The following is a 13,277-nucleotide window of genomic DNA, read 5'->3' as shown; positions in this document are numbered from 1 at the left end:
ACATGTGCAGGAAGAAGAAGACAAAAGAAATCATTTAATAATGAAAGTGTAGGAAGTAGAGATTTGTTACTACTGATGTGGGCTGTGTTTCTGAGTACAATTAATGCAAACCCTTCAGTGCGCAAACACGTAACAATGCTCTTTGTGCTTTTTTTTGAACATGTGAAAGTCTCTGAATGACCATGTGGAAAGCAGATTTGTCCTCAGATTTTTCAAACAAAGCAGATTTTTAGTTTAATTTAATCTGTTACAGAATTCATTTTATTTTAATTTGTCAAACTTTAATTATATCTCTATATTATAGACATCACCAGCATACTGTCTGCTCTCCATCATTTTGTTTTTTAAGGTAATTAAACTACACGAGTAATATGTACTGACTCAAAATGTTATCTAGAACGGTAACATCAAATTTCCTGCAATTATGTTAAAGCCAAGCAAAATCTGTAAAGTTGTACTGTTTTGCAGTTGCATGGGACAGTGAACTGAACTGCGCATGCTGCTAACTCATCAATCAGATGTGTGGGTGTATATGTTCAGGGGCAAAAAGGGAGTAGAAGAGAAAGATAAAGAAGGAAAGAAAGAAGAACAGGCCTGGGAGAAAGCAGATGGGTCAAGAGCTTAGATTGCTTGCAGATGGCTGTCAGAATAGAGCCGAGGTCCTCCTGTTAGAGCTCAGGCTGTGTTTCAAGCCATGTGCCTGGGTGTTCACTTTTATATGCAAGCATTTCTATGCTGAGTTAAGTTTGGTTTAAATTTAGTGCATTAATAATGAAATTGTATTTCTGTATATAGGTAAATTCTTTCTTTCTGCATATTTTCTGTGCAGTGTTTGCTTGTATGTGTAGACTTTACTGGCCTGCATGAGGTGTTCAAAAGCCTGGGGGTAGGGAGCTGCAGGTGCAATATCTGTCAATAAGCTGGATTTCATTTCTACGAAAAAGAAGCCCAGCTGATTTCACTCTAGAGGCTTCTGTAGTCTCAGATGATACATTTACAAGCAATAACTCAGTTCAGACTTTAATGCATCACAATCCTTCCACTGTCCTATAAATCAGCAGTTACATTCCACATGAGCGATCCAGCGGTGGATGTTTTCATCTATACTTTACTGTAACTGTACAAAATAAAATATTATAGCCAACTAATCTTTCCACGAGTCTGTTTAATCTAAGTGACTACTGTTTGCAGTTTTAGCTTTGACGCTTTTATGTAAATAAATATTGCTTTAGGTCCTGTATGTGACCAAAACAGAATGAATCATCTTACCCAGGTCGTAAAAAATAGTTTCTGTGCTTGAAACAGAAATACCAAAAATCTCTACTGCCTCTTTGCATGGAAGCAATGAGGTTAACGTGATCCCTTGTCATAAGATAATTTTGATTTCCATTTTTAGTATTTTATATTTGGCACCATGTCTCTGTTCTGGGACTCCCCCACCCTTCCATGTGCATACAGCCAGTTGGAGAGAACAGCAATACCCCAGCACAGAACAGGGCATATACCAGTGACAACAGATATGACTGATTAAGTCAGGCACACCATGTAAAAGAAGTGTTAGGGTATAGGGGGTTTCAAAGGTGCTTGCAGATGTGCAACAACTGTGGACAGTTGCATGTCCAGCTAAGAAATCAGCTATTGTTGGCTGGTAACAAGATCAGATGATCTTCTGGGATTGAAGTTCAGCTTGGCCTTTTTGCCAAGCCTTCAAGAGACTGAGTTCTTAATTAAAGGTTCTGGATATTGGTTTGGTTGACACATCTCAGCAACATCACCTGAAACTTGAGGACAATGCCTCTGGACTGGCAGACCAGAGTGGCGGTAACCCTTTTTAAGAGGGGGGACCAGAACATGTTCTCTAATTTCAGAGGGTTCCCACTTCTCACCCACCCCAGCAAGGTCTATGACAATGTTCTGGAGAGGAAAATCCATCTGTTAGTAAAAGCTCATATTCAGGAGGAAACATGGTGGTTTGCAATACTGGACCAGCTCTTTACTCTCTCAGAGAGAATGGAAGTTTGCCCAACTTGGACAAGGCATTCGACTGCATCTGTTGGAACATCCTTTGGGTGGTGTTCCAGGAGTGCAGGTTGACTGGCCAGTAGCTGCAGTTCATTCAGTCCCTGTACAGTGGTAGCGAGAGCTTTATCACCGATTCCTTATAACTTTAATGGATGGAATTTATAGGTGGAGCCAAGTGTTGGAGGATCTCTGCTCTGGTAGCCATCTGCAAACCACTTCTTTGCAGATGATGTGGTTCTCCTGGTCTCATCAACCAGCGACCTTCAACTTGCACTAGGGTGGTTTGCCGCTAATTATGTAGTGGTAGGATATGAATCAGGGTGTCAAAGTTTCAGAGTATTGTTCTTATTCAGAAAAGGGTGGAGTGTTAACTCCAGGTCATCGACAAGCTATTCCTTAAGTCGAGGAGTTTAAGTATCTTGGGGTCTTGAGTTCACGAGTGTGGGGAGAGTGAAGTGGGAGAATGATGGCAGATTGGTGTGGTATCTGTAGTGAGGCGGACACTATTGGCTTGAAGACGGAGCTGAGGGTGAAGCTGTCAGTTTACTGGTTAGTCTATGTTCCTACCTTTACGGCCATGGCCATGAGCTCTGGCTAGTAACCAAAAGAATGAGATTGCAGGTGCAAGCAACAACAATGAGCTTCCTCATGAGTTGTTGGTCTCTCCATAAGGGACCTCTGTGATTCAGGTTGGCTCACAGCGGTGCTGCTACATCTCCACATTGAAAAAGAAGCCAAGTAAAGCCTCCTGGATGTTTCCTGGATGTTGAGTAAGACAAGGTGGCCTGGGAGAGGGAGGTCTAGGTGTAACTATCGCCATGACCCAAACCTGGATAAGTGAGGATGGATGAATGAATGGATGGTTTTTCAGACATAAAATGAAGTATTTGGCTAAAGTTTGTCCTTTCTCACATTAATGGATTTTTAAGTGGTAGTATTCGTTGTCATAAATCCTTTACCTTGGCAACACTAGTGGCATGTTCTACCTGTTGAGGCAGGTCCACAATATTTCCTAAGAGCTTTTTCCACTGAAGTCATGCTGTTCCTCTCTTTAGCTCAGATAAATGTCTCTGTTGTGAGAAGCTGAGCGACAGTTGTGCTGATGAATTGGCTTTGCAATTACAAGGCTCCAGAGGAGCGAATGGTCCTCTCCCTCCTCTCTTCCCAGTCACTAAGGACACTGTCTGTGCCATTAACAACACAAAGCTCTCCAGCCTCTCCCTGGACACCTTGGCCCCACTTCTGATAAAGAGCTGAAAGCAGATCCTGTCTAGCAGTGAATCGCCTGGCCTCACCTGGGACTGACCAATAAAGCCACTTGGCTCAAGAGCTGGGAATCATGGTATACCTGTGCATAATGGCAGCAGGGGGGAAATCACTTTGCTAAGACGAGAGATACACTGGCTTGAGTTTACTTTCAGTTAGGTAAAAACAGCCCATTGAATGACTTTTGTAGCAAATTCCTGAAGCTAATGATATAAAGAAGTAATGCTTTCCTGTCAGTATCCTCTCTGATGACCTCTTTCACATCAGCCCAGAATCCAGAAAGTCAAGCTGATGTCACTGTAATTAAAACACAAGTGGTGTTGGCTCTGAGGGGGCAGGAGTTCTCTAATGGCCCTGCATCCCCAGTGCCAAGGCTGCTCAATAATGCCCTCTTTTCATTCCTGCCAGACGTAGCCAGAACAAACAGGAGAAGAAGACAGGAAAGCACTAAGGGAGACAAGAGGAAGACAGGAGTTTGACAGAAAACAGAAAAAGCATAATTCTGTGTGCTAGACTGTCTCATCTGTTTTTGTTACTCGTCTCGTCTACATAACAGCACTGAATTATTTATTTGCCTCTGCCAGGTGAAATAAGTTTATGAATACCTCCAGTGATGAGCTCATTAGTTTCCTTCCTAATCTCTGCTTAAAGACTAAAAAAAACATATTTATATGACCACAGACTTATTTTTAATTAAAGGATTATAATTAACGTAGATGGCATAAAAAAAGAAATCCTATTGGTTTTACTTCTGTAAACAAAATGAAAATAAATCCTTCAGGTTTTGAAACCACCTTCCATCACATTCCCATCATGTGATTCACACTGGAGTGACTTCAGTTTGCTGTCAATCTGACAATACATGACGTTCTGCATGATGTACAAACCATCACATTTAGAACTTGTTGATTAGCCTGTTTGTTTTAAGTGTTATAGCAAAAATGAGCAAATCCTCATTCACAAAGCTCGTGCTATTCTTGACAGCAGGTGATGCATACTGCAAACTAAGGCCTCTGTAGTCACTCTCACTAGATCCTCAACATCCTTTAACTGTGTATGACCCTGTGAGGTGTTTGTGAGCACTCATACATGCACAAGGCCATGTGTTTGCACTTACTGTAAAATGTGTTTACGTATTTCTAAATGGAATTAAGCCTTTCGGGGGGAAAAAAGAACCTTGTTAACCTTGCTCAACTTGTTTAACAGTGAAACATTCTTGTGTTTTGTTCAGGAGTTATCTGAGCTTCCAGACCTGTGGCTTACCAGTTGACTGACTGTAAAAAGAGATTACAGAGAATACAATCATTGGCCTTGGCTTCATCTGTAATGACGTTTCCACTGTCTTCAGAGGATGGATGCCACTCTTTTCAGGAAATATCTCCCAAGGTATTTAGATATTTTTCCTTTGCTTTTGCCAACATGTCAGGAGGGAGAAACCTCATACAGATGAGCTCTACTCTTCCTCAAATGCTTGAAATCCTTCAGCAAAAAGCACACACTGTAAACGGTAAATATATCAAGCAAGAACCCGATGACGATCCGGAGGACAGTGCCTGATAAGATTTAAGGGCTGACAAAGGCAGCTTCACTTAAACCACTTAGGCCATTAAGGAACAGCTAGGCATACCTGAACACAATGGCTGTCTCTTAGTCAAGACAGTGAACAATGCCATATGTTCTTACAGGCTCTAGCTTCTTTCTGCAGGCTCTCTCCCTCTTCTTGTCTTTATTTCATACTTCACTTTCTCCACAATCATCAGCAGCTTATAGTGCCTGAGTGGCAGCATTAGGAGCCATATAAAGCTGTCAGGCCATTTACCTCCAGCTCTTAAGCATGAAGGTGATAGATTCAGTGACTGTAGTGAAACAGCTAGACGAGCCTCCTCTGCTCCAGCAGAGGAGGCTGTTTATCCTGGCAGCCATGCCCGGGGTCCAAGAACCCTGACGTTATGCCCGCTCAGAGCCACTGTTCTGCAGACACCGGAGGGCAGAGCCAGGGTAAACACATGACCTCAGTGTTATGTGGCGTTGAATAGGGCTGGCGGTTAGACTCAGCAGCACCAGTGGGATCAATCACCACTCACTGAGGGGAATCCCGTTAGAGTGATCAAGAGGAGAAGAAGACAGGAAGATGGAAAAGAGCAGCGGGACGGACTTAAAGGTCGATTGATGAGTTGGTCATAATTTATTTGTTGTTGCTGTGACTTACAAAAAAATGTAATTAACTAGTGGGCCAAAGTAATTGTGTGTTGATAACAAATCACACAGGGAATAGCATGCACTAGTACTAGTTTTAAATACGCCAGACTGTCACATTGCACATGTACGAATATGTGTTAATGGATTATACAACAAGCCAACTACAGCTCCTGAAGCAAGAAGCAGAGTTAGTGAAAGCGTATTAGTTTGCCTTACTGAACAAATTTGTCCCTTGCCTTGTCCCTTGGTTGCCACTTGTTGTTGAGCTACCTGCAAAAAAGAGAAACTGTGATTAAACCTAATGGGAGTGGATGTCTTCTTTTTGGGTTTGTTGGGTCTTTTTTTTGGTCACACAGCAAATGTTATATTTTAAGTGCTTAAGGTAATTTGGCTATTAATGGATATTAATGCTTAAAATATAATTTCTTAATATTCAGCACCAAGTAAAATTCTACTCTCCACAAATATTTGAACTGCAGCTGCTCTGAGAATCGTCGTTGTTGTTAGGCTTGTTTGACAAATGCTAATAGTCTCTATTAGGAGCAAACTTATTATTAGTACTTCAGTTTTCCTGCCCAGACTGTATGTGTCTAGGATTGGTTAATGCATCAGTCTTGTCTAAATATTCATTAGTGGGTGCTGAGTGCATTAGCCTTCTTTGGACTGCGAACTGATTCAACTGTTTGTCACTTGCAGTACAGTTACTTCATCTTTTACTTAAAATTACTGTCTTACTGTGACTGACTTCACATTTTTAAGCTATGAAACCATAATTATGTTTATTAAACTATGTAACAATAATGAAATATTAACAACAGACTAAAGCCATAAAAGAGTTGCAGATGAGCTCCTAATGCCAACTGGCATCTCTGTCCAGTTGCTGAAGGAGGCCAGCCATGGTCTTACTGCATGGTTGTGCTGGCACAGCACTCTCAGTCATTTTGATTTCCTAGTTTTCTCCTCAGCTTCCTTCTTCCTCTCTTACCCTCCTTGCTGACGCCCAGGCAGCCTTTCAGCTCCTGCAGGGAAATGGCTTTGTCCTTATTCAGATCACAGTAGTCGGTGAACTTTCGGGCACATTTCTTGGGTTTGGCTTTCTTCTTCAAGTACTTCTTGAAAGGCTTTAGTTCCTTCTTGTTGATGTCTTGACTACCATTGTTATCCAACTGGGCAAAGTACCAGTGCACCACCCTCTCTTCTAAAGTGTGACTGGGGTCAGGCTCCACAAACCTGAGTAGATACAACAGGCAACAGAAACTGAAAAAGAAAATCTGATGGAAACTCTTCAAAAAGTAATGTGAGGGCAGAATTACTTTTGGGACATTCACCACATCAATAGCCACAACTTGGTCAAATTTACTGTTAAATTACAGTAAAGTACTAGCAGAGAAGTTTCCAGGACTGGGCTCACATTTTGCAGTGTCTACAGTAATCCACAGCTTCTTACTACTAACAAAAATGTTGCTGTTTTACAGTTATAATTATTTTAATGTTTCTATTGTACATTCTATAAAAGGTTTATTAGTACAAAATATAACAGGATGTCCTCATCCATGTACCCTGAATTTAATTTCTGGTCTTTGAATTATGGAAGATAACAACTTTGATGCACTTTCTCTACTTTTTACTTCTCAAAAGTCCATTAAAAGAAATGCTTCTGTATTCAGCATTTTAACAACCACCCTGAAGATAAAAGCTGGCAGAAAAACACAGAACACTTATCACCAAAGAAAAATATAATGTGTTATGCCAGAAAGATGTAAAGTAGATTACAGTTGATATTTCCTTAAAGGCATTTACAGTATTTAACTATATGGACACTGTTATTCCAAAATATCATTCAGCTCCATCATACACACATCTTTAGCACCAATGCATAGTAACTCCTGAAGTCTAGTGTCCAGATCTTCACATTGTGTGTCATAGAAATACTCTGTGTTTGCAATTCATTAAACCAAAAGGAAACAATGTTTTCCACGAACAATCAGCCAATGTGTCAGTCTGTGGTATGTGACGCTACTTACCTCCCACCACCAGAGGGGGCTGGTGAGTTTATGGCTTGCACCATGTCTGTGGTGAGGGCATCTAACAAGCTTGTAATGAATTCCACTTTCTTGCCCTCAGGGCAGCCTGGTGCAAATAAAAGACAAAAATACACCAAAATTACCTACCACAACTAATTTGAGCCATTAGGCCGCAATGAAGAGCCTCTAAACCTTCAACACCAGTGAACCACTGTGACAGATGTCAAATAGAAAACGTCTGTTAGACCGTCAAAACCTTATATAGAGCTTAGTGACCAAGTAAATCTGTTAAAAGTGACCAGGTGAAAAACATGAACATATGAATGTATGCTTTAACAGAGGTGAAATACATTGTTTGGCTGTTTTGTTAGACTTCAAAAACACAGAGCTGAGGCACATGGGTGAGGTGGGGCAGAAGTGTGCTGTGATGAGAGAGCTTTCTTGAGCAGAGCAGACCTGTTAACTTTTATGGCACAATTTTGAACACCTTGGGTAGCTTTTTTTAATTGCCCAGATGTATTTTAAAAGCACACAAAACCAGTGCAAAATTTTCCCTCCTAATTGTGTCTCTTAAAGGGAAACTTCAAACGCAGCTGCACTGTAAACTAATCTTCCTATTCTGCCTTTTTTTTTCAGTCTCTTCTTTTTTCTCTCGAGCTCTCTCTGTAGATCCCCCTCCTCCCCCTTTCTCTGAGGATTTGTGGCCTCCTCATCCTCTGCACCATTCACGTCTTTTCTTTCCTTTTGTGTTAGCTCAGGACGGTCTGTGGGAGGCGGGTTGATGCCCCGCCAGGTGAATCCAATTAGCATTTCCTACAGCATGACAAGCTTGAAGAATCTCTACCTCGCTGTGCTTTAATCCAAGTGTTAAATTGGGGTGTTATGAAGCGCAAACTGTTATGTTGTATGTAGCTTATGAGGCAAGGTGGTTCAGGATGTCTGCCAGCATAAAAGAAGCTGCGGGCACATGAAAGCTGCTACAAACATGATTGTTGCAGGTGTAAACATAAAGAAGGGTATTTACCCTTGAGAGACTCCAAATGAGACCCCCCCCCCCCCCACTCCCCCCTCTCAACACCTAAAATGAAGTTAAATACTGGTGGGTGTTGAACAATATATGCAGCAATACTGGTATATCTGTGACAGGCCAGCTGATAAAGTCAGGCTTTACCTACAGAGCAGACACTGTAAATACTGCATTGGCGGCATATGTATGTGGATGTGTTCAACCTTTCAATTTGAAGGCATTTGCTGATTCATGAAAAGTGTAATTTTGCTTTACTGTTTGGTGGACTTTACCATTATCACATTACAAATTGCATTGTCCTAAACAATTCTATTCAAAGTATAGCCACAGGCAACTAAGGCTTTACTTTACTACAGTTGAACTTAATGGATCTCATCCTTTGGTCTCAGAGGACGAGCTGTTATATGCTCAAAAGGACAGAAGCAATATTGTCATTATGTGTAGTTGGTGAGGCTGAACCTGTAGCCAAATGCTGTTAAGCCTCACCTCTTAAACATTCTTTTTTCACCATTGCCTTGATGTGACAGCCATGAAATATCATGCTTTGTTGTGGCGGTTCAGAACATCCCTCTACAGTACATAAAAATATCTACACTCAGCTCCCTGCAGTATCCAACACCACCAGCAGCCCCCCCACATGCCTTGCCACCACACCCCACAACACTAACACCTTCCATAAAACATACCACACATCTGCTGCACAGTCAGGAGTATGCTTGACTCTGTAAACTCACCAGATGGGGAATTAAACAAGAGTTACAATGCAGCCTTAAATGATGGGGAAACAGAGGGGCAACAAAAGTAAGTGAGCAGTAACAAGGGCAAAGGAGTATGAGCCTATGTTACGACCTCTGGCTCAGGGGGCAATCTGAGTCGTGCATACTTAAAACTTTCCAGGTTACATTCTTTAACATGGATTTAAAAGCAGAATTCATGTGGATTATTATGTAGGACCTGGGCTTTTTTTTTTTTTTTTGCAATAGCCACAAACAGGTATACATTGACAAACCACATCTCTGTGTATATATACTATTTTTCAGTTATTTGCTTATATCATTCATCTTAAATAGCTATAAAGAGTTTTTTTACATTATATTTTGGTATAGGTTTCTCTGTTTTGGCAGTATTGACTTTAAAAGTTCTCTTGAATATGATGCACCTTCCTTGTGGTGCTCAAAGTGCCAAAAAATAAATTTAAAAAACTTAAGCAGCAATCTCTCTTTCCAGCAAAGAGACATTGTTGTGAACAGATTCATGTAAAAATCATTTTCTTTCTACCAAACCACACTTGCCAATCCCTTCATGCTACAGAAGCTTCCATTTACCCATGACAAGCAGCCAGTCCCGGTGAGAGGGAGTAAACATTGATGCTTTCCCCCTCAGCTAAGCTGTGTTGTTGGCTAGAAGCTACTGTTTTGATATTAAAGTCCACTGACAGTTATTATTTGGAAAGCAAGTTTAATCTCTAAAGCAGCTATAAAAATTCTACCAGATAATAAATGGAAAGTTTCTGTACTCCCACAACCAAATTGGATTGAACTGCAGTGAAAAAGTGAAGTGACCTTGCAGTTCTCTGCCTTGGAATGCTTCTTCTGTGTCCGAGACTCGAGATCGTGCAGCTCCATCGCACTCAGGCGTCTGGTACCTGTTACAAAGAGGCAAGCACATGGCTGCATGAGATAGAAGCCGAAGAGGAAAAGCGTAAATCTGTCTTAGCAAAGTGTGAAAAATTGGAGACATCAAAGGAGTTGATTTCGAAAGATCTGAACAGCTAGAGAAGGAAAAAAAAAATCATCACCTGAAACTAAAACCGAACCGAACTAAACAAAAAAACCACCACAATCCAATTAGTCTTCCATGATCTCATTTGCAACATGTAACAAATGATTCAAATTCTGACTTCTTCAAATTACAACCTCTTGCTCTCTTGTCTTTGATCTGTATGCTCTCCCTTCATCTCAGTTGACCGTGATTAACCTTTCTTTATAGCTTGATAAATAAATTGGATTTGAAGTGCACAGAGCTTTTTTTTTTTTTTCTCAAAGCCATAACAAACTGTTCAGCATTACGCGTGGCATGACTCGTTTTCTCCTGGCTATTATATCAGTGGTTCGTGAATACGATGGAAAATGGAGCACATGTGTTTGATTTGTCTTTTTTTTTTTTTTTTTTTAAGCAAAAGCAAGTTATCAACTCTATATTTTTTCACACAGTCTGCACAGCCACTGATCCAAGATGGGGATATCTGATGGATGACTCTGCACATTGCTGTTTGGAGAAGAGAAACTGGGATGTATGACATGAGTTCTAGTCCAAGTGTATTTTTATGTGAAGGAATAATCACCTCAGGGTTTTCATAAAAGAGCTCTGAAATGCAGATCAGAATTTGCTCTGTCTAAAGTTTCCTGTTGTGCAAGTGATTTATCCTAGGGTGTCAAAAAATAAATAAATATGCCTTCTGGTATCTTATTGATTTGAAACTAAACTTGAGCTATTGTCTATTCAAACAGAAGACCATATCTTCAAATTTGAAAAATGTCTTTACTTCAGCTTGTAAAGCATTAAGCCTTTTGGAGAGAGAGAATGACGATTCCTTTTCAGGAACAAAATCAGTTCATTTCTTCACCAGTGCATGCTTATAGTCCACGCTTTGTCTTTGTCTCGCCACTTGTTTGAAGTTGTAATATTCATCTTCTGATTACAAATCACGAAAACATTTTACAGAAACAAAACATGAGCAGTGAACACTCATTTTTTTCGAACGTGTTTTTAATTCAGAGATCCCCCAACATGAAGCTCGTGCACAAAAAATACTGTGCTTTCCTCAAAGCAATGTAAACAGTAGCAACTGCACTAAAAACAAAGTCATTCCAGAAACAGAGTGTTTATAGCTAGCTAACCGAAATTCACATAATCTTGGAACTAATTGCTTTGGCAAGTGAACTGGCAAGAGAGCTTGGATCCAAAACTTTCTGGATAATATAACTGACCAGTCTGTCAGTGGGTCCACCACTTTAGTCTGACTTACAGCAAAAAGGTGTGTTATTCTTGAGCTTCTCCTTTGTTGATCCAAGTGAATTATTTTGGGGGATTGATTGCCTCAAATTTTGGAACCAATATGTGCTTTTCAGGAATGGATTCCTAGATTGGTGATAATGACTCCATAATCATTCATTCTCAGATGCCCTCAAATTAACTACCGTAGAGCACTCTTGTTTAAAATTAGACAGATTATTGTTTTTAACACATTTCAGTAGTCCTGTTATTAGCATGTCAGTTATTCATATGATGGCAGACAGACATGCATATCAAATCAATTAAAAACATCTGTAACTACTATAATAAATGATATTGTTTCTTTACGTGATTTTTCTGATAATCTTACCTGGTAGAGGTTCCAGGAATGGGGCGTCCCGTGTCCACTAGAACACACCAACAGTAGCCTGTGGACTGGTGGCACTGGACGGCCTTGTAAAGGCCTCCAGGCCCACAGTCGGGGATGAAAATGGCCTCACGAGGATTCTGCAGAGCCTCTTCCAGAGCACTCTGTCTCTCCTGGTCACAAGAGGGAACTTTCTCTAAAAGTATTAGAAACACACTCAGTACAGGAAAATAACAGATTTGGGAAACCAAATACAGACAGCACATATACAAAAAATTACTACTACTAAATTAAAATGTGAAATATGTGGAACAGGGTTCTGGAAGTGTTCACTGCAAACCAGATGTTGGCCTCTGGTAACATTTTATGTGGCCTGTGAGCACAAAAAGGGAAAAAATCCATTAATGTGCATTTTATTCAGGACATAAATGACAATTAACAACATAAAGCCTTATGTTCCCAGAGACCTGTAACCATCTCGTAACTACTGGTCATGAGGAAAATTTGTATTCTCCAACAGGTTGCAAATGGTTGCTGAGAGTTACTATGAAATTGATTGCTGTTCTGTTAACTCAGGTCTAGAAACGAGTCGGTGATTCCCACGGTAATCATCAGTCACTAAGGAAAAGTGTGTACTCCATGAGCAGTTGGCAAGGGGTTGCTAGAGGCTGCTGGAGGTCACTAACAGGTTGCTGTGGTCATTTGTAGTTTGGATGGAAAATGCTGACTTGTCTGCAAATATTCAACTTTTACTTTGAAGTGTGTTTCAGGTTTGCATTGCACTTTTTCCAAGTTTCACTACACCTTCAAGAATAAATGACATGTGTTTCAAGAGAAGTAAACATCGTCCATGCAAACTATAAGCAACCACAACAATTGTAAAGCCAGCAACCTCAAGCAATAACTTACCTACCAGTCGCAGACACACTTTTTTTCGCAACCTGTGGTTATCAGGGTGTCACTGACAGGTTCCCTCTGAGACTCAGACCTGAATTAATGCCATTTTCACATGTGTGGTGACATATGTTGGGTGAATGCGCCCTGCCCCTTTCTTGAATTCAGCTGCCATCCGGTTCTCCTGAGAATCAGCCACCTGACAGTATAAAAGCTAGGGAAGAGCTGCTTGGTCAATATGCGTTAGGACCAGCCTTGAGAGTATTGAGCTATAGTGGTGTCTTGTCTGAGCTGTGACTGAGAGTTTATCTGAGGGTCATAGCAGTAGATATTACCGGACAGAGGTTTATGTAAGAAAGTAAATGTTCCATTCAGTCATTTGTTCTCCCAGCACCTTTGTGCAAAGTCTGTGTGAGCCCATGTTAAAATACTGCACAGCAAGCATGTGGATGCCAGGCATACT

The 13,277-nt window shown here is 40.7% G+C and overlaps 2 protein-coding genes across 14 annotated transcripts in view; one reads left to right on the top strand and one right to left on the bottom strand.

The window, feature by feature from the left end:
• The window catches only part of ccdc177 (coiled-coil domain containing 177), a 173,403-nt gene that overhangs the window by 101,680 nt on the left and 58,446 nt on the right, over positions 1–13,277 (top strand). For all 4 annotated transcript variants that reach the window (XM_076877653.1, XM_076877655.1, XM_076877657.1 and 1 more), the window contains one exon: positions 4,520–4,674. In XM_076877653.1, coding sequence (XP_076733768.1) covers positions 4,615–4,674 — 60 coding nt within the window. In that variant the 5' untranslated portion in view covers positions 4,520–4,614. The remainder of the gene's footprint in view (positions 1–4,519; positions 4,675–13,277) is intronic.
• Positions 1–13,277, bottom strand: part of smoc1 (SPARC related modular calcium binding 1) — a 61,681-nt gene that overhangs the window by 5,221 nt on the left and 43,183 nt on the right. For 7 of the 10 annotated variants that reach the window (XM_004539982.5, XM_004539983.5, XM_076877659.1 and 4 more), the window contains 5 exons: positions 11,924–12,116; positions 10,101–10,183; positions 7,512–7,617; positions 6,473–6,717; positions 5,724–5,757 (listed from right to left, as the gene is read on the bottom strand). In XM_004539982.5, coding sequence (XP_004540039.1) covers positions 5,724–5,757; positions 6,473–6,717; positions 7,512–7,617; positions 10,101–10,183; positions 11,924–12,116 — 661 coding nt within the window. Of the gene's footprint in view, positions 1–5,703; positions 5,758–6,472; positions 6,718–7,511; positions 7,618–10,100; positions 10,184–11,923; positions 12,117–13,277 lie in introns of all 10 variants that reach the window. The other 3 variants (XM_004539984.5, XM_012922089.5, XM_076877660.1) reach the window with 1 other exon arrangement.

Source organism: Maylandia zebra, linkage group LG19 (assembly GCF_041146795.1).
Source record: "Maylandia zebra isolate NMK-2024a linkage group LG19, Mzebra_GT3a, whole genome shotgun sequence".
Classification (NCBI taxonomy): Eukaryota; Metazoa; Chordata; class Actinopteri; order Cichliformes; family Cichlidae; genus Maylandia; species Maylandia zebra.
This window is presented reverse-complemented; position numbering and strand designations above follow the sequence as displayed.